Consider the following 20,343-nt stretch of genomic DNA (forward strand, 5'->3'; position numbering starts at 1 on the left):
GTTGGCAGCACCATTGTCCTGGTCGTGTCTGCCTTCCATCCTGCTGCCCCTTTTTAAAGGGAGGCTGCTCTGTTGTTTGTCACTTTTTTGGGTTGGTGGGGGCGGATGGGTCATAAATCTACCTTGGGACAGCTGTTGGGAGCTCTTCAGCAACAGGGATCCCAAAGTTGGCAGGTGCTGCAGAAGCCAGGAAGTTTAGCATATCACATGGGTCCCAAAACTAGCCTTCTTTTGGGCTCTGGCTGCCTGGAGTATCTTAGCTGACAATGCCCTTGAACCTGGAATACCTTCCTGAAGGAAGGGTAGTGGCGTCAGCCTGTGGAACATGTAGAGGCTGGTGAGGGGAGGTTGCACCACAAGGATAGCTCTTGGCCAGTTTTCTTAAAGGATAGCATTGCATCGTGAGAGACTGAGAATATCTTAGAAGGCAGAATTGGTACATCTTGCATTCTTTGGGAACAGGAACTTATTCTGGTCATCAGAAGAAAATGAGATATGAAGACAAAGACAAGGTCTGATGGGGGAAGTCTAGCTCCATGTTGGGGGTGCCTTTGAGTTGCCTGATTCAACCATTCGTTCATTCATTCCTCAGAAAATTTTTGCCTTCTTGGAACTGGCCTGGCAGTGAAGAAGTTCTCACCTTCCAGAAAGATCCTTAGTGACCTGGCAATAGATGGGTCTCACATAGAATGGCATGGATCAGGCTTTGTTTATTTGAGTGTCAGGGGAATTGAAGGGCACTATCAGGGAATCCAAGGTCCCAGTGTAGAATCATGCAGCTCAGGGGGTTGTGGGCCGAGGAGACCCTTGCCCCGAGGGAAGCAGTAGGGAGAGTCTTTGGGAATGAGGACAGCAATGGTCTACAGTGTGGATGAACTTCCAAAATATGATGCTGAGTGACAGAATCCAGACACAACAGAGCACATACTGTATGATTCCATTTATATGAAATACACAGACAAGGCAAAGCCATAGAGACTGAAAGCAGGTTAGTGGCTCCTGGGGGCTAAGGGGAAGGGGGAATGGAGAGTGACTGCTGATGGGTACAGGGTTTTCTTCTTGGGTGATGAGAATGTTTGGAACTAGATAGTGGTGGTGGTTGTACCACATTGGGAATGAACTCAATGCCACGAAATTATACATCTTAAAACGCTTTGTTTTATGTTATGTTAACTTCACCATAAATTAAAAATATATTGGGGGGCAGTTGGGCAGGACCAGCTGAAGAATCTGAGTTTGAGAGGCAGGGAGATGGAATGTGAACCTTGCTTCTCCACTCCCAGCCATACGACCTGGGACAACCGATGCCAGTGCCTGGCCTTTGTTTACTCATCTGTAAGATGGACGCGATCATCATACCCACCCCCATGGAAGTCCTGGAAGGAAAATCCAAGTGAGATCGTGTATGCACAGATCATGGCACACAAACAGTTGCTAGGAGGGGGTGGTAGTTCTGAGGAAGGGAGGAGTCACTGGGGGAAGCTGTGGCTTGGGAGGTAGAAGGGAGCCATGTCTCCCCTCTTAGCCCCCAGCTTTTACATATGCAGTACGTCCAGAACTCTGTTAACAAAGGAGAGAAAACATTTCCAATGAGTCTTTACAAGAGCTGCAGAATGGTGGGCTGAGATGAGGTGGCACCAAGGAGGGGAGGACGCTGGCTGGCTGTGGGTCTCTTCGTGGCAGGAAGACCCAGAGAGAGGCAAGGAGGTATTCTCTGCAGAGGTGGGATACTTCATGATCCTGGGATTCTTTGACACCCCCCTTCCCTCAGCACCCTCCACGAGACAGAAAGCTGATCTGGTACACAGGGGGCACTTTGCCCACACCAATCTCCCGGGGAGTGAGGTCGATGTCCTCAGGGGCCACAGGGCTGGCCACAGAGAAGTTCTGGAGGATGGTGGTGAAAAAGAGGAATAATTCCATGCGGGCAATGCCTTCACCAAGACAGATGCGCTTCCCTGTGAACACACAAGATCACCAGCGTGGGCACGGAGACAATGCGTGTTCCTTGCCCTCTCACATGGCAAACCCAGACATCTGTGGCCATTGCAATAGATGTGTATGGGATTAGCCTTTAACCTGCAATTCAGGGTGTAATTCCTGGGGGTTCCTGGGCCCTCTGAAAGTACAAACATTTAGGCCCCAGGAGAGAGTTTGTAGCTTCTTTTAGATTTCCAGAGGGTCCAGTGGTCCCCCAGAGAATAAAGACACATTTCTGGTTGGATGTATGTGTGTGTCTGTCTGTCTGTCTGCCTCCACTGTGTAGGTGTGTGCACCTTTCTGACATTTTTAACGTCTTTCATTTCTAATATGGGGAGAAGAGTATCCATCAAATAGGGCCATTGTGAGGTTAAAGAAATGAATATTTGGGGGCGCCTGGGTGGCTCAGTGGGCTAAAGCCACTGCCTTAGGCTCAGGTCTGATCCCGGGGTCCTGGGATCAAGCCCCACATCAGGCTCTCTGCTCAGCGGGAAGCCTGCTTCTCCCTTTCTCTCTCTGCCTGCCTCTCTGCCCACTTGTGATCTCTGTCTGTCAAATAAATAAATAAAATCTTAAAAAAAAAAGAAATGAATATTTGGAAAAATTCCTAGACTAGCACTTGGCCTCTGCTAAGGATGCAATCGGTGGGTCTTGCTTTGTGTTTCCTTCTGGGTGTATGTGGCATGGAGTGCGTGTGTGGTGGTGAGTGTGAGGCTGCAGGAGAGCAGGGGAGAGTGCGTGTGCTGGGGAGCCTAGGGGTGTAGCTGGTACTGTGTGTTTCCCTATCTCTGGGTTGTCTCTTATCTCAGTCTGAGAGCCACCGGCGTCAAGAGTTTGGGGCAAAAATCAAACTGCACCTAAAACTGTGAGTGGGACTGGCACTCGTGAGAGGGGAGTCTACGGCTTCCTGCAGACTCTCGGAGGCGTGAGAGCTCCCCAGTAGGTTACAGAGCATGGGCCTGATGAGAAATGAGGACACATGGAGGGGAGCCCTCAGGCAGAGACACTGAAAGCCTCCGCCTTTATGTTCGGGCCTGTTCATCGGCAAGCTGGCCACCTTGGAAAGGCCAAGGTTTTCTAGACCTTGCATTGGGCCTGCGTGGAGGTTTCTGGGGAACATGTCCACATCTTTTTGCCCATCAGAAATTAGGAAATACGAAATTAGGAATACCAGGGGCAGAGCTCGGGTCTAGTCCTCCTACACCTGGTTCTTTGACCCAATTCTTTCCAGAACAGCCTGGCTCTACTCTCTCCTCCCACCCTGTCTTCTTCATCCCCGGGGCTATCTATTGGGACACTTCTGCATGCTTTTTGCTTTTGGGGACACCATCTTTTTGCCTTGGCTTGTCTTTCTTTCCCACCATGGCGAAATTGCTCAGTATCTTGCTCTGTTTGAATCTTGTCTCCCTCCTCTTTTGCCCACTTTCTTCCATTTTAAACTCCCTGTCTCTGTCCATTTGCATCTGACTCCATCTGAAACACTCTCTCTCTCCCCTTTTCTGTCTCTCTCTCCCCTCTTTCTTGCTCTATTGTCTCATGTTCACTCTGTCTCTTTCCGTCCCTACGTCCCCTGTCACTGTCTCCCTCTGTGTCCCACCTTGTCCCCCTTTCTGTTTCTCACTCACTCCTTCTTTGTCTGTCTGTCTCTGTCCTTCTTTTTCTACATCTCTGTCTTGACTCTAGGGTCCTCCTTTCTCCCAAAGGATGAGGACCCTGGGCATTGGGGTTGTCTCTAGAAGGGGCCAAAAGGTGGAGAATATGGACAGAGACAATTCAGAGCATGTCAAGAGCCTCTCTGGTTCCCCAGCACCAGCAGGATAAATCCAAACACCCCCAGCTGAGCTCTTCACCTTTGTCCCCTTCTATAATCCACACTCCAGCTCCCAGGGTTTATCAAGTTTCTCAAATATGCCATCATGTTTCCACCTGCAGGCTTGGACCTTGCTGTTGCCTCTGCCTCAATCACTCTTTCTAGAGGCCAACTGATACTTATCCTTGACGTCTTAGCATAGAGACCAGGGCTTCAGGGCAAGTTTTCCCCACTGAATCATCAAGAGTAGTCAGTCCTTCCTATTTTGTGTTCTCAAAGGCCCTTTTAGAGCACTTATCACAATCACGATTCATCGTAATAAAAATCACCACCTCTGTGACTTCTCCCTTTGTGGTAAGCAATCTTAAGCACATTGCAAGCACCGACTCATTTCATTAGGGACTATTTTTGTGGCCAGATTATAAATCCCCATCTTCCCTGCTGGACTGTAAATTTCCCGGGGCAGGAACTGTGTCTCCATGTGAATTGTCCCACGCGTTATTTTCAGCCCCCAGCCGAGCACCGAGCTCAGAACAGTGCTCGACAGATATTTCATACCAAGGTATAGAGAGGTTAAAATATTTTCCCTGGTCCAGCTCACCAAGATGTGCCTTTGGGACGTGATCTTACTTCGTAAGTCCCCTCTAGGGTTGCAATAAAGATGGAACAGATTAAAGTGGGTAAAGCAACGGACACACACACACACACACACACACACACACAGATGCTCAGGAAGCAAAGATCTCTCCTTGATTGTCTCAGGGTGGGGGTAGCACTCTGGGGTCTGAGAAAGGGAGTGGAGGCCCAGCTCACCTATGGAGAAGGGGATAAAAGCTTCATTCTTCTTCAATGCCCCCTTGGCATCCAGGAAGTGGTCAGGGTTGAAGACATCTGGTTTTTCAAAGTAACGTGGATCATTGAGAGCAGAGTGCAGGATGGGAAATACTTCAGTACCCTGCGGGAGGATCACAGGGTCAAAAGATACTGCCATTCCCTTCCTCAGTGCACCCCATAATAAAAATAAAATAAAAAGGGGCGCCTGGGTGGCTCAGTTGTTCAGTGTCTGCCTTTGGCTCAGGTCTTGATCCCAGAGTCCTGGGATAGAGCCCCACATTGGGCTCCCTGCTTGGTGGAAAGCCTGCTTCTCCCTCTCCCACTCCCTCTGCTCTGTTTCCTCTCTGGCTGTGTATCTCTCTGTCAAATAAATAAATAAAATCTTTAAAACAAAATAAAATAAATAAAAATGATGGACCTAGATAAAACCAAAGCAAACCAAAGCAAAAACAGGTCCCAGGCAGAGATGAGCCACACCGGAAAGATGCGGGAGCCCAGCTGACCTCACCTTGGGAATGATGTACCCTCTGAAGCAAGTGTCTTTGGTGACCATATGGGGCACGCCAATTGGGATGAGGTCCCCGAATCTTTGAATCTCATGGATGACGGCATCCGTGTATGGCATTTTGGCTCGGTCATCAAGGGATGGAAGGCGGTGTGGGCCGATCACCTGGTCAATCTCCTTGTGGATTCTTCCTGCACAGATGAGTGGGATCGGGGAACCTCATTTTAAAAAGACCTTCCAGCAGGGACATTGCTTTCTATGGCCCAGCGAGCCAGAGAAAAGGCATAATAAATGGTTAGGTCACTGATACCCCTCAGAGCAACGAGCCTGGGGAAGAAGTGGAGGGGGAAGCAAGAATTCTCCCCTTTTGAAATCTAATGAATGCTATGAATTCTCCCCACCGGGCACAGATAAACACACACACACACACACACACCACAATTTTGCATAGAATTTCAGATTAAGAACTCAAGACTATAAGCCTGCCAAAATTCTCCCTCTAAAAGGAGTTGAAAATGAGCTAATAATTACTGTGTGTGTATTAGAGATGGCACACAGAGCTAGGTCCTCAGGAATGAAACAGTGGAATAGATCAGCAGACTAACCCGTGAACAACTGTATAAATAAATGAATACAGAAATCAATCAACTTATGAGTGGAAAGATCGATGAATGGAAGAACATTAATGAATGTGTGTATGTATGTGTTTATCACTCCATATGTGAATTAATGAATCATTCATCATTGATTAATAAATGGCCCAATAGACAAACCTGATTAACCAGTAAATCACATAAATGGATGGCGGGCTAGATCTATAGAGGAGTAAGTAAATTAATTAACGAAGCAATAGGTAAGTAAAGAAATGGATGGGGGGCGTATAGATGAGTCTGCCTTTAAGGGACGGGAGGAAACAGTGGGAGAACACGCTGACCATCCATCATCCTGTGTTCATTCACAGGACTGGCTTCGTTAAGGGCTCATTCAATACGGGCAGTGCCCCTGGTATAAGAGACGAACACCGGACACGGCCTGCCTCATTCAGGAAGGACGCCAGCTCCAACTCCTGCAGCCCCAAAAGGGGTCAAAAGACCCCCTCCACAGGCTGTCCCGGCCCGCCCACCTGTGATGTGGGGGTATTTGAGCATGAGCAGGAATCCGTAGCGGAGCGTGGTGCTGGTGGTCTCCGTGCCCGCGAAGAAGAGCGAGAGTGTCGTGAGGATGAGGTTCTGATGGTGGAACTCGCTGCTGGGGTCAGCCTTCTCCTGAATCCAAGGGAAAGCAAGGGGGCGGGGTGGGAGGGGCGGCTTTGCTGCAAGCGCTTCCCTCCGGGCGCCCTCCCCCGCGTCTGGGGCTCTCACGCGGTCTGTGCGTCCAATCGGGAATCCCTGCCTCTCTCTCTGCGCTCTGTCCCGGCTCCAGTGCATTTCCCACCTCTCTGCTGTGTTTGTCTCCCCCTGGCTCCCAGACTTCAGGCCTCTGTGAGTCTTGTCATCTGTTGCGGTCCTTGGGTCAGGCGTCATGCCTTTCCCCTTTCTTTCTCTCTCCCTCTCTGCTCCCGACTTTCTCCTGTTTCCTCTGTCATTTCCCTTCTGTGTCTCCCCTCCCTTTTCCCAATCTCCATCCATACCCTGCGTCCTTCCCTCCTTCTTCCCCATTCCCTCCCTCTCACCTCTCCCTTCTCCTCACACCCCCATCTTTTCCTCCCTCCCCGCCCTCCCCACTTCCCTCCCCCAAACCCCACTTTGTCCATGCGGATCAGGTAGGCATCGATGAAGTCCTGGGGGGAGCTTGGGTCCAGGGCTTCACGGTGCTTCTCCACAACACGGCCAATAAAGGCGTTGATTTCCTGCAGGTTGTTGTAGACTTGCCTGTGAGCACCAGGAAAGTACTTCAAGAAGTTGTGGAAAAGCTCAAACACCTGCGGGAGAGAAGGGGCTGTGAGGTCGTCCTGGGGCTGAGCTGTGGGTCCCAGGGAGGCGGGCTCTCTGGGGCCCTAACACCTGGGGTGGAGGAGGGGATCTCCTCTCCCTGTGTCTCGCTCTGTCTCTGTCACCCTCTGTCTTTGCCTCTCACTCACTGATTCCAAGTTTCCTTTGATCTGTCATTCTCCCATTTTTCTCCTTCTGCATCTTCCTCATTGTCCTCACATCTCTGACTCTCTCCTTTGTGCCTCACCTTACTATGTCTTTAATCACCCTGACCTTTGTCTTTCTTTTCTTTTTTTTTTTTTAAGTAACCCCTTTGCCCAACGTGGCTCTTGAACTCACGACCCTGAGATCAAGAGTCCCAGCCTCTGCCAACCGACTGAGCCAGCCAGGTGCCCTCTCTGCACCTGTCTTATCTTCTTCAGCCAGCTGATCTCTTTGGCTCAGACCTCTCTGACTCTGTGAACCTGCCTCGCCTCCCTTGCTGTGCCCAACGTTGAGAACCTGTTGCTTCTGCAAGATGAGCCTACTGACTCCTTAGGACAGACGATATTTATTTTGAAACATATTTCCAGTATCATCTGAGGATTAATGTAACACCTAACTTGTTGCAAATAATTGCCAAAGAATGTGGGAAAGGAAAGAGTACAACATAAAATTCTTAATCCTTCTTTCTAGGAATAACAGTAGCACTGAAGAATCACCTTCCAGAGTTTTCTCTCTCTGTGATTTTCTGTGGGAGGAGAAAAGTGAAATCACCTGCTGGGCTTCTTGGAAAATACACATCCCGGGCCCCATTCCAGATTTGTGGAGCAGACTCTCCGGTAGGAAGGTCACACGAATTTGTGTTTGTGACGGTCCTACGCACATATCCAACATATTCCTGGTTAAGAACCATAGATAGGCATAGTGCTCTGAAGTTTAATTTTCTTTTTTTTTTTTTTAGAGAGGGAGAGAGAAGTGGAGGTGAGACAGAAGAAGAGAGAGAAAGAGAATCTTCAACAGGCTCCATGCTCTGAGCCAAGCCTGGGCTGGGCTCCATCTCACAACCTTGAGATTGGGATCCGAGCCGAAGTCAAGAGTTGGAAACTTTACCAACTGAGCCACCCAGGTACGCTTTCAGTTTGATTTTTTAAACTTAAAATATAACTGGGGTATTTCCAGGTTCATTGAGAAAGAGAAAAGATACTATTTTGTTTTAAAAGTGGAGCATGGGGCACCAGGGTAACTAAGTGGGTTATGTCCTCTGCCTTTAGCTCCGGTCATGATCCCAGGGTCCTGGGATGGAGCCCCGAATAGGGCTCTCTGCTCGGTGGGGAGCCTGCTTCCTCCTCTCTCTCTGACTGCTTCTCTCCCTGCTTGTGATCTCATCTGTCAAATAAATAAATAAAAATCTAAAAAAAAAAAAGAAGAAGAAAGAAAGCGGAGCATGAGGGCGCCTGGGTGGCTCAGTGGGTTAAAGCCTCTGCTTTCGGCTCAGGTCATGGTCTCAGGGTCCTGGGATTGAGCCCCACACTGGGCTCTCAGCTCGGCAGGGAACCTGCTTCCCCCGCTCTCTCTGCCTGCCTCTCTGCCTACTTGTGATCTCTATCTCTAAATGAACAAAATATTTAAAAAAAAATAAAAAATAAATGAAAACGAAGCATGTTACTTCATAATCCGGGAGACATTAAAAAAAAAAAAAACAAAGAGGAAGGAGAAGTGGCAGACACAAAGAAATGTCGTTCCTTATTTTCATGTGTCCTTTGAATTGCTTCAAGCAAGGAGCTTTGCCCAAGACACAGGTGAAGGTTTGGAGAAATCAGGGACAGAAGAGGAGAGAGCCTGACAGCCTGACTCATAGTTTGCCCCCCTGTCTCATCATACTCAGCCTTCCAGTCCCTGTCTCCTGTCCCACCCTCCAGCTCTCAGTGTCCCTGTCCCTTCCGGTTGTCCCTGCCCCCCCTTCCAACCCGAAGCTGCATTGCTGAGCCCCCAAAGCAGATTGCCCCTTTCCTTTGCCCTGGGGACCCACTTCATGCCCACCCTCCCACACCCTGACCTGGCTGGAGAAGGAGCTGATGAGCGTGAAGGACTGGTAGAACAGGTCCAGCAGCCGCAGGAACTCAGGGTCTCTGTAGCCAAAGCGTTTTCCAAAGACAATGGAACATATGATGTTGGCGGTCATGGAGTGGAAGAAGAAGGTGGGGTCCTGGAGGGCTCCTAGGAGGAGGAGGAGGCACGGATCATGGGACACAGATTCAGACAGAGGCCTTGGGAATATTGGCGACTGCCTCGTCTCTGCGTGTCTGCCCTCCCTCGCCCAGTGACGGTAAAGAAAGGGGGAGAGAACAGCTAACATACACCAACCCTGACATTGTGCCAGGCCCTATTCTAAGCACTTCATGTATTATTTTATTAAATTCCCACCACAAGGGGCGCCTGGGCGGCTCAGTGGGTTAAAGCCTCTGCCTTGGCTCAGGTCATGATCCCAGGGTCCTGGGATCTAGCCCCGCATTGGGCTCTCTGCTCAGCAGGGAGCCTGCTTCCCCTTCTCTCTCTGCCTGCCTCTCTGCCTACTTGTGACCTCTCTGTCTAAATAAATAAAATCTTTTTTTAAAAAAAGGGTGAAATCTGAAAATAAATTGTAAAAAAAAGTGAAATCTATAAAAAAAAATTCCCACCACAACCCTGGAAGGAAAGTGCCGTTCTGTTATTATTTCCATCTCACAGATGGGCAGAGAGGTTGTGTGACTTGATCAGTGTTAACCCAGTTTCTCATCTCTAGGGTCGGGTTTCAGACCCGGGAAGCCGAGCTCCAGAGGCTATGCTGTTAGACCCTCTCTGGTCTTGGCTCTGACCCTGGGAGCAGGGAGTTAAGTCCCAGGGGCAGATTAGAAAGCTCTGCTCTCCCTCTCTCTCGTCTTCCACTCCCCCTCATCTCTTCTCTCCACCTCTAGGGCTCACGGTGTCCGGGGAATTGTTCTATATTTGCTAGTTGAGGTCTGTCTATATTCTCGCCTCCCTGACTATGTGTCCAGGAGCGACATGGCATCAGCCTTTCTCTGTGGGTCTCACCTGTCGATCTTCTCTTGTCCCCAGCAGACCCTTCCCTGAGCCTGTCTGTCTGTCTGTCTAATTTTCTCTGCCTTGGTTTCTTTCTGCCTCTCCCAGGCTCTTCCAGTCTCTCTCCGTCTTGGTCCCTCCATCTCTGCCTCTTTCTCCTTCCCTATCCCGCCATCTGAGTCACTCTGTTTCTTCCTGTCTGTCTTGGTCTTCTGTCCCTATTCCTCTATTGCTCCCTATGTCTCTGCCTCTCCCTCCCAGCCTCTATATTGATGTCTCAAAATATCTCTTGTGGAGGACCCTGTCCTCTTTATGTCCCCCCTCTCTCTTTGCCTTCTTCTGGTTAAGTCCTATTTTCATCCTTGATAGATGTAATTAATCCATGAGTTGGCTTCCCTGAATCCAAGTAAATAGCATGCTAATATCTAAGTTTATGCCTTTGAGTTATTCTCGACACTAGACACCCCACACCTCTTCTGGCTCTCTGGGTTCTTCTCCTACTCGTCCCTGTGTGTCCCTCTGTCCAGTGATCTCTCAGGATCATTCTCTGGCTGTGCTTCTGTTTCTCTGCCCGTGGATACCCTGCGATCCGTGCCTTGCCCGGGACTCACCCTGGGTTTTCCGTAGTTCCTCCACCAGGCACTGAGCCTCCTCCTGAATCCGTTCCTCCACACTCCGCTTCCCCATCCCGAAGTCCCTCATGGTGGCCAGAGAGAATCGGCGAAGGGCCTTCCAGCGTTCCCCGTTGGCGAAGACCACACCTGGGGGGCGTAAGGAAGGCTTGGGCTGCCGAGGAGACTGGAAGGAGACCCTGGGTCCCTCTGCACCCCCTTATCCTCTCTTCCCGGATTCATCCCCCCCAATTCCCCTTCTCCATCCTTCCCCTCCAGGTGCCTTCGCGGTCCTTACCGTAGCCCTGGAAGACCGGCTCAACTATAGCAATTTTCCCCCGGCCGGAGAAGGCCTCAGCTTGGTCCACCAGGGCCTCCCGTATGGCCTCTATCCCACACAGCATGACCGCGGGCCTTGGCCCCAGGTACACCGTGAAGACATCCCCGTATTTCTCCCGGAGCTGTGAAGCATATCCACACCCGGGGTTGCTATTAGTCCATTCGCCCCGATGCAGCCCTCCCAGTTACTAAAGCACAAAGACACATACGTATGGATTGATCCTGCTGCCCCCAAGACCCTCCGCCCCAGGCTGCCTTTCCCCTTCCCAGAACCCACCTTCCCAGAACCCAAAAGGATTAACCCATGACCCAGCCAGGCTCTGCCTGATCAGTGCCCTAAGCAGTACAGGTGGTTAAATATCCCTTCCTCCCGCCCCCACCTCTGAGTCCAGCCAGATCTCCCCAACACTGAAACCGAAGGGTCATTCTTCTTGTGACCTGAAGACATCAACCTGCTATCTGCCTCCTCACTCGATTTCCCTGCAGAGCTACCCGGAATCACCCACTGGGTAGACATGAAAGGAAAACAATGGCTTCGGGATGATCATGAAATCTGAGGAGCCATAAAGTTAGTGAGCCGCTTGCCAAATTTCTTGCCGTGTTTGAAACCAAACACAGGTCTACTCAGTGACTCAACAGTTCCACTCCCAGATGCACGCCCAACAAAAATGTGCCCACATGTTCGCCAAAATACAAACAGGAACATTCATGGAAGCTTAGCAACCCAGCTAGAGGATAAGTGTGTAGTGATACAGTCGTGCCATGGAATACCACGTAGCAATTAAAAAGAAGGGGCTCTTCTTTTTAATACAGCCAGCAGTATGAATGAAAGTCACAGGGTAGTGTTAAGTGAAAGCAACAAAACACTAAAGTGTCTTGAGGAGAGGGGGAAGGGGGTGCAGAGAAAGAGATGTAATCTTAAGCAAACTCCACACCTGGTGTGGAACCCAGTCCAGGGCTCTATCTTACAATCTTGAGATCATGACCTGAGCCAAAATCAAGAGTCCAACGCCCTAAGGACTGAGCCACCCAGGCGTCCTGGTCATAATTCTGTTTATATGAAGTCAGGATAGTGGGAGGGTGGTGACTAAGAGGGGACTGGAAGTGGGTTTCTGGGGACAGAATGTGTTGTTACTTATCTGTACGTCAATTATATGAGTATGTTCCTTTGAAAGAATTCACTGAGCTGAACACAGGGTTTGTGCCCTTTTAGGGATGATGTTAAACCTCAATAAAAGTTGACTTAAAATCATAAAACTGGTTAGGGGTGCCCTGGGTGGCTCAGTCAGTTAAGGGTCCCACTCTTGATTTCAGCTCAGGTCATGATATGACATCATCGTGAGATCGAGCCCCAAGTCAGCTCCAGACTGGGCATGATACCTGTTTAAGATTCTTTCTCTCCCTCTCCCTCTGCCCCTCGCCATGTTAGTTCTCTCTCTCTCTCAAATAAATAAAAGCTTTTAAGAAATCACAAAAAGGCTAAGTTTACTGCAAAATCTCTCACACTGATCTCTGCAAAGCCTCCTTACTGGTATCCCTATTTTCATTCCCATTTCGTTACAATCCTGATCATCACCCACCACACCCTACCCTGAAGCCAGAATAATCCCATGAAAATGTAAATTAGTTAATACCCCTAACTGCTCCAAATCCCAAATCCTCCAGTGCTCCCGCTGTGCTGAGAGTAAGATCTGAATTCTCCACCATGGCCCCATGACCCCTCCGCTTGTCCTCCCCGGATCCTCTCGGATCCAGTCTCCATGTGGTCCCGCAGACATGCTGAGCTTGCTCCTGCCTCTCGCTGGTGCCTTCCTCCTGCATCCTTCAAGGTCCGTGCTCACAAAACGAGACGGACTGAGCCTCTCCTTCACCATACAATCGAAAGTAGCTCCATCACTCTCTAAAATAGCACCCCACTTTCTTGTAATCATAGCTCTTGTCTACCTCACATCTCCTTATTTGTTGGTCTTGTATGCCCTGTCCAAAGTCACATCATCAATGCCTAGAATATTCCCAGGCACACAGAAGGTGCCCAGTAAATGATACTGAATGAGTGAATCAAATCCACTGAATGAGTGGATCAAAGTAGCCGCCGTGGAATGAGCACTTACTACACCCAGGGCTTTATGCAATGCACCACCCAGTTCTCAACAATGTTATAAAATACACACTCTTATCACCCTCTCATTTTCAGAGGAGAGACCTGAGACTCGATGAGTCAGAGCTGAATCTAGAACACAAAATCCACCTCTGTCTGACTCCAGAAAGATCTGGGAGCTGGGCCACCCTCGGCAACCTGTCCCATCATGACACTAGCCCATTAGCCCACTAGCCCGTTCTCTCTCTTCCTATCTCCAAAGATGATACGAGAAGGGAGGACCATGGAAGAACTGTAGGGGGTTCGGAACTCTGAAAATCATATGCAAAAATATTTGTGGACTTTTGAAGGGGATAGAGCCCACAGCTTAACCAAATTCTCAAAGGATTTTGTCATCCCCATATTGTTGGCCATTCAGCCCAAGAGGCCGTTGGAGATGAAGGCACTCCATGCTGAAGCCCAGGGTTCCCTCTGTGCCATCCCAGCTGTGTGACTGCAGACAAGTGTCCTCCCCAGCCTGAGCCTCACAGTCCATACCTCGAGGATGTGGATAGCCCCTCACCCAGCCCGCAGGGTTGTGGTGAATCAGACCTGATGAATTCCCACAGCAACGCCAATAAATTCTAGCCTCACAATTCTGAGCGAGAACATCAAGTCTGGGAGTTTACAGGAAAGCACGGTGCCCTTGTGACGCAATGAAACTACATAATATGTAGAAAACAATGAGAACTACATAAGATGTGAATGTGGGGAAATCCTCTTTAGTAAAAGCAAAGGGATGGCAGGCCAAGATTCAGGAGTGTGGTCGCCATGGCGTGAGGAGCGGACAGAGGAGCATAGGGCAGCTGGAAGTCAATGTTGGTCATCCAGTTCCTCTGCTGGGAAGTGGGCTCATGGGTGTGAGCAACATTATTAATAAATGAATGGATCACCAGACAAGAAACCATGCCTGGAAAGCAGTGATCCAGAGCCTGGTAAATACTCCCATGTTAGCTCTTACGGCTCATTCAAGGTCATTATTGCTGCACTCTGTGTTCGATCTCCTGGACTCTTTGCCTCTCCTCTTCTGGACACCGACCCCAACTTGGACCAGACTTTGACCTCTTCTGTTGGCAGAGGAGAGACCTATTTGATGAGTGACACCACCCCCTTTTCTCTCTCTTCCAGGGCCCGGCAGGCCCCCAGAGACTCCACCGAGCAGAAGCATGAAATTCTACACCATGGCTCACACCCAGACAATGCTTCAAACCCCATGCCCGCTCCAGGGACCATACCCACATACTTCAACTGAGCAGGGACACCCGACTCTCTGACCACCGTCCAGTGTACTGCACCCCCATGCCCCTTCCTCCACCCCCAAGCCTGGAAGGATGCCTTCACGCCTTCTGGTGAGTGATCCCCCAGCACAGAGATGGGGACCCGCCCTTGGACCCCATCCAATCTGCATCTCACCCTGAGGAAGGATTTGAGTAAGCCATTCCTATCCATCTGAAGAACGTTCCCCAAGAAGGGCAGAGGACGGGGACCCGGCGGGAGGCGGCCATAGGCCTTCGGGTGGCCCCTGGTCAGCAGAACCAAGAGTCCAGTGAGGAGAGCAAGGAGGAGAAGGACGCTGAGCTCCATGACTGGGTCCAGCTGCCTTCCTCCCGCCTGCAGCCCGGAGTGCAGCCTTTTATCCCGAGCCTGCCTTATGTTATGTAACTTCATTCCCTCCCCGCCTCTCCTCTCATCACAGCCAAGAACTTGAAAGAAAGAGCAGTACTAACAGACCCATACTTCCTGCTTGGGCAACCCCATGGGTCTGCGGAGATGGTGTGGTTGCAATTCCAAAGTCCTCGAGAGTGTGCGTGCGGCCCGCATGTGGTATTTGTCTCGCCCTGTTCCGCTGTGCACATGCGCCACCTTTCACTCCCCCATGCCTCCTCGCACCTGTGGGCAGTGATTTTGTATGTGAAGCGCTGTTTGTGTTGACGGGAACGTGCTGATGTGTTTCCACGTATGAATCTGCCCGGGGTCGTGTATATATTTTTGCGTGTGAGTGGGCTTATGTGCATTTATGTGGCTTCATGCGTGACCATGTATTTGCCTTTGGGAGGCGACGGCAGTGTGTGTCCCTGTGTGTGAGTCCATGTGTGCCCACCAGTTTGTGCGTACCCCCCGTCCCTGGCTCTGCGGGCCTTCCAGGGTTCTGTGTCCACCTGCCACCCTCCATCCTTCACCCTCCCTCGGTGGCTGCCACAGATAGGAGGGATGGGGCAGCCGGATGGGGGTGGGGGAGGAGGCACAGAACTGGGGAGACTCAGAGGTACAAAGAGACAGAGACTGAGGCCCCACAGGTGCAAGGTTCAGAGCCCCCCCACCCCCCTGCCATCCACCGGCTCTCTAATGGCTCTGAGCAGAGCCAGGCGCTTCTCTCCAGGACTCTGGTTCTGCTTCACACTGCGGGACGTTTCTCTGACCCTCTCTCTGTGACTGTCTCTCTCTTGCTCGCTCTCTCTGTCTTGGTGTCTCTGTTTCTGCCTTTAGACCCTGAGCTCCAAGAGCACAGAGACTGGTCCTTTTTGGCTGACGTGCCCTGTGCTCCTGTCTGTCCCCATCATCATTCTGGGTGTCTGGAAGACTTGGTCCCATATTTGCCCAGTGTGTGAATGAACGTGGCCACATCCACTGGTCGTGCCCTGGGCCTGGCTTTCCACTTGACTCTGTCTCTCTTCTTCAAGAGGAAATGGGGGGGGGGGGGGTGGCACCTGGGTGGCTCAGTCGGTTAAGTGTCTGACTCTTGATTTCACTTCGGGTCATAATCTCAGGGTCTGAGATGGAGCCCCAGGTCAGGTTTTGTGCTAAGCGGGGATTCTGCTTGAGATCTTTCTTTCCCTCTGCCCCTCCCCACTGTGTGTACGTTCTCTCTCTCTCAACCTAAAATAAATGAGTAAATCTTCAAAAGGGAATGGGGGGAGATGAGGCAGCAACTGTCTTGCAATGCTGGATAAACCCTTTGCAGGACCCAGGACCCTGACCCTAGCAGTTGTCTCATACACCTCTGACCTAGGAGAAAAGGACTGATAATCCTGATATCTTGAATTCAGGGGTGGAATCTGCACTTTTCTGACCTGGGAGAGGTGCCACCATGGACTTTCCTGACCCAAGTCCTGCCTCCTGCTGTGCCCTGTGACCTGGTCCTGAGCCTGGGCCTCATTCCAGCTCCAGAGAATACTGACTGGGACCCATGAAGTACTTTACACTGAGTAACTCACTTTACTCCTCACCCTTTGAAGTAGGTACAGCTGTCGTCCTTACTTTATAGATGCAAAGCACAGAGAGGTTTAGAGTGTTACCCAAAGTCACACAGCAGGTTGGAGCTGCATTGCTCAATATGGTACCCACTTGCCATATACAGCTATAAAGCACTCAAAATATGCCCAGGAGAAAATGTGAAAAATAATTTTAAGTAGAAACTGGTAGTTCAGTTCTTGGAGAACTTCTAAGTACATTTGGAACAAATTGGGTATGTGAATCCACTTCTTCAGTTCTAAATCTCATGAAATCTAAACGCAGATCAAGTATTTCCAAAGAGAAGTCAGAGTCTCAACAAAGATGTCCAGAAATGCAAAGTACGCATCAGATTACAAAGACTTATAATGAGAAGAAGATATGCCATGAGGCAGAGGCAAGACAGGGAGAAACCAAGAAATAGAGGAGGACTATAACAGGGGTTAGAGGCAGAGAAAAGGAGGGGACAAAAGAGACAGTAAGAGAACAGAAGAGCGAGAGAGAGGCAGAGATGCAAAGACACAAGGAGAGGGTCTGTGGGGGACGCAAGCAGACCTGGGTAGGTGAAAAGAGCCGGTTTTCATATGTGAAAGTATGCTTACTTTTTTTTCATTTTTAATAGTTTTCCCGAGATATAATTGACATCCGATAAGCCACATGTAAAGTACAATTTGGTCAGTCCTGAAACATGGCGCACCTGTGAAACCATCATCACAAATGAGATGATGAACGTAACAATTACCTGAAAGTTTTCTCACAACCTTTTGTAACGCCTCCCTTCCCATTTTTTAAAAAAGATTTTATTTATTTATTTGACAGAGATCACAAGTAGGCAGAAAGGCAGAGAGAGAGGGGGAAGCAGGCTCCCTGCTGAGCAGAGAGCCCAAGGCGGGGCTCGATCCCAGGACCCTGAGATCATGACCGGAGCCGAAGGCAGAGGCTTAACCCACTGAGCCACCCAGGTGCCCCTCCCTTCCCATTTTTAATCCCTTCCCCCAGCAACCACTGGTCTGTTGTCGCTAGAGATTAGCTTGCACTTCCTCAATTTTATGTGGAGTCATGGGGTATGCACTATTTTTTTTGCCTGTCTTCTTTCCACTCTGTATCATTATTTTGAAGTTTGGGGTTAGCTGAATAATGGCCTCCCAAATATGTCCTTGTCCTAATCCCCCTAACCTGTGAATGCTACCTGATATGGTAGAAGGCATTTTATAGATGGGATTAAAATAAGGACCAGGTCATATGGGGACTAGGCCAATGACGTCATCCCTTAGCCAGTTACACGGAGGACAAGTACATGAGCTCCCCAGTCATCATCACTCATCACTCACCATCAGGGAAATGCCAGTCAAAAACCACAATGATGTTATCACCTCACACCTGTTAGGATGGGTGTTATGACAAAGACAAGAAACCAGGGCCCTGCCCAGCTCAGTCGGTGGAGCATGCGACTCTTGATCTCAGGGTTGTGAATCTAAGCCTCACGATGGGTATAGAAATTACTTAAAAAAAAAAAAAAAGACAAGAAACAACAAGTGCCGGTGAGGATGTGGAGAAAAGGGAATCCTTGTGTACCATTAGGGAGGACGTAAGTTGGTGCCGCCAGCATGAGAAACAGTATGGACGCACCTCCAATAATTAAAAATAAAACTACCCAAAAGAGGTGTTTGCTCTGTCCACCCCATGCATTGACCTGGTATTGTAGTACTTCTAGGAATGGTGTGCCTCCTCAGGGGCAATAGTAACAGGGCAAAAGGCAAAAAGCAAAAGGAAAAAAAAAGTACTACCATAGGATCCAACTTCTGGGTACTTATTTGAAGAAAATGAAAATATAGGGCGCCCGGGTGGCTCAGTGGGTTGAGCCACTGCCTTCGGCTCGAGTCATGATCTTGGGGTCCTGGGATCGAGTCCCGCACCAGGCTCTCTGCTCAGCGGGGAGCCTGCTTCCCCCTCTCTCTCTGCCTGCCTCTCTGCCTACTTGTGATCTCTCTCTGTCAAATAAATAAATAAAATCTTTAAAAAAAAGAAAATGAAAATATTAACTCCAAATGATATCTAAACACACACACTCACACACACACCATTTATTAGCATTATCTACAATAGCCGAAGCATGGACACAATGAGTACTCCGCGGTCATACATATTTATAGATTTCCTATAAATGTCACTCAGGTCAAACTGGCTGATAGAGTGCTGTTCACTGCTACTATATCCTGGCTGAGTTTCCACCCACTTGTTCCATAGGTTATTAAAGAGGGGTAATCAACTCTCTGAGAGTAACTGGAATTTGTCTATGCCCCCTTGCAGTTTGTTTGGTTTTTGTTTGTTTTTGCTTAATGTATTTTGAAGCTCAGTTATGAAGTGCATACACCTTTGTGCTCTGAGTCACCCCACATGCACGGGAGTGAGGCAAGATCGATGCTTTATCTCAGTCTGAAAGTCAAAACTGCCCGGGCCAGCTCCGCACCGCACGGTATCCCTCTAACCCAGGAGGAGGGGATTGACAATCCTGATACCTTGAATTCAGGGGTGGAGCCTGTACTTTCTTAACCTTGGAGAGGTGCCACCGTGAACTTTCCTGACCAGGGGTCCTGGCTCCTGCTGTGCTGTGTGATCTAGTACTGGGCCTGAGACCCCAGGAGTCGCGGATAGGGAGGTGTGAAGTGCTTCACACAGACTAACTCATTTAATCCTCACCCTCTTGGGTGGGTTTTGCTGTTATCCTCATTTTATAGATGGGGAGAGTGAAACCCAGAGAGGTTAAGACCATGCCCAAGGTAACACAGCACTCTAGAAGTAGAATCAGTTGTCAAATCCCATCTCAATCCAGAACATGCTATCCAACCACTTCCCTCTACTGCCTTTCTGAGAAAGACGCAGAGACACAGAGACACAGAGAGAGATAGCAGAGAGTGAGAGCCGGAAGACACATTATCCTCTCCAGGTCTAGGACTCTGATGGACACACTCTAGGAAGCGCTCATGTGATAGAATAAAGCACTAATTTTTAGAGTCAGGCAGACTTAGTCTCAAACCTCTGCTTCGCCCTGTACTTGTCATGCCAAAGACACCTAGGCTCAGAGAGAAGTCCCCTGCCCACTCACCAAGCTGGGAAGTGACAGAGCGGGGACTCAGAGACCACAGTTCCCCGCTCTCCCCCCCCCCCCCCACTGCCTGCTGCTCCTCAGGTCAACTAGACCAGGCAGTTTTGGGCCATCAGTGCCAAAGGTACACCTCTGGGGGCTCTCCTGGGTGGGCGGCTGTAAACATCTGGACGAGCCCCTCCTGCAGGGCTCCATGGTGTTCCTGCTGCTCCACTCTGCCCTCCCGGGATCAGGCCCAGGACTCCCTCCTTTCCCTTCCAGCCCTAGAGGTTCCCAGGCCTGGGGGTGGGGGGCTGCTGTGTGGTTCCCAGGAAGATGCCTTCCCTCTCATTATCATAAGCAAGTGGTTCGGAAGGCAGATGCTACAGGCCAGGCTCGGTTATGGAAAGCAGATAGAACTGTGGATTTTACCAGTCCTGTGAGAAACATCCAAAAAAAAAAAAAAGCTTTAAAAGTTTTTCCATTTGCTAAAAACAAACAAAAACTTTTTATTTATTTATGTATTTATTTATTTATTTATTTTTTAAAAAGATTTTATTTATTGATTTGACACAGAGAGAGAGGTCACAAGCAGGCAGAGAGAGAGACAGGAAAGCAGGCTCCCCACTGAGCAGAGAGCCTGATGCGGGGCTCGATCCCAGGACCCTGAGACCATGACCTGAGCTGAAGGCAGAGGCTTAACCCACTGAGCCACTCAGGCACCCCAAAACAAAAACTTTGTAAAAAGTAAGTCTAATCCTCCAAGTTCCAGAGAAAACAAATGGCACATTTAATCCAAAATAACGAATAGCTTTCAATGATCACCTCTGTTACAGCT

The 20,343-nt window shown here is 49.6% G+C and overlaps 1 protein-coding gene across 1 annotated transcript; it reads right to left on the bottom strand.

The window, feature by feature from the left end:
• Positions 1–925: 925 nt before the first annotated feature.
• Positions 926–14,847, bottom strand: LOC123930905 (cytochrome P450 2B11). Its single transcript, XM_045987391.1, has 9 exons — positions 14,603–14,847; positions 11,012–11,174; positions 10,714–10,863; positions 9,099–9,259; positions 6,874–7,050; positions 6,253–6,394; positions 5,133–5,320; positions 4,604–4,745; positions 926–1,958 (listed from the first exon to the last, which is right to left on the bottom strand). The coding sequence occupies exons 1-9, from the start codon at positions 14,771–14,773 to the stop codon at positions 1,768–1,770; spliced, it is 1,485 nt and encodes a 494-aa protein (XP_045843347.1). The 5' UTR covers positions 14,774–14,847; the 3' UTR covers positions 926–1,767.
• Between the last annotated feature and the right edge of the window lie 5,496 nt (positions 14,848–20,343).

Source organism: Meles meles, chromosome 19 (genome assembly GCF_922984935.1).
Source record: "Meles meles chromosome 19, mMelMel3.1 paternal haplotype, whole genome shotgun sequence".
NCBI lineage: Eukaryota > Metazoa > Chordata > Mammalia > Carnivora > Mustelidae > Meles > Meles meles.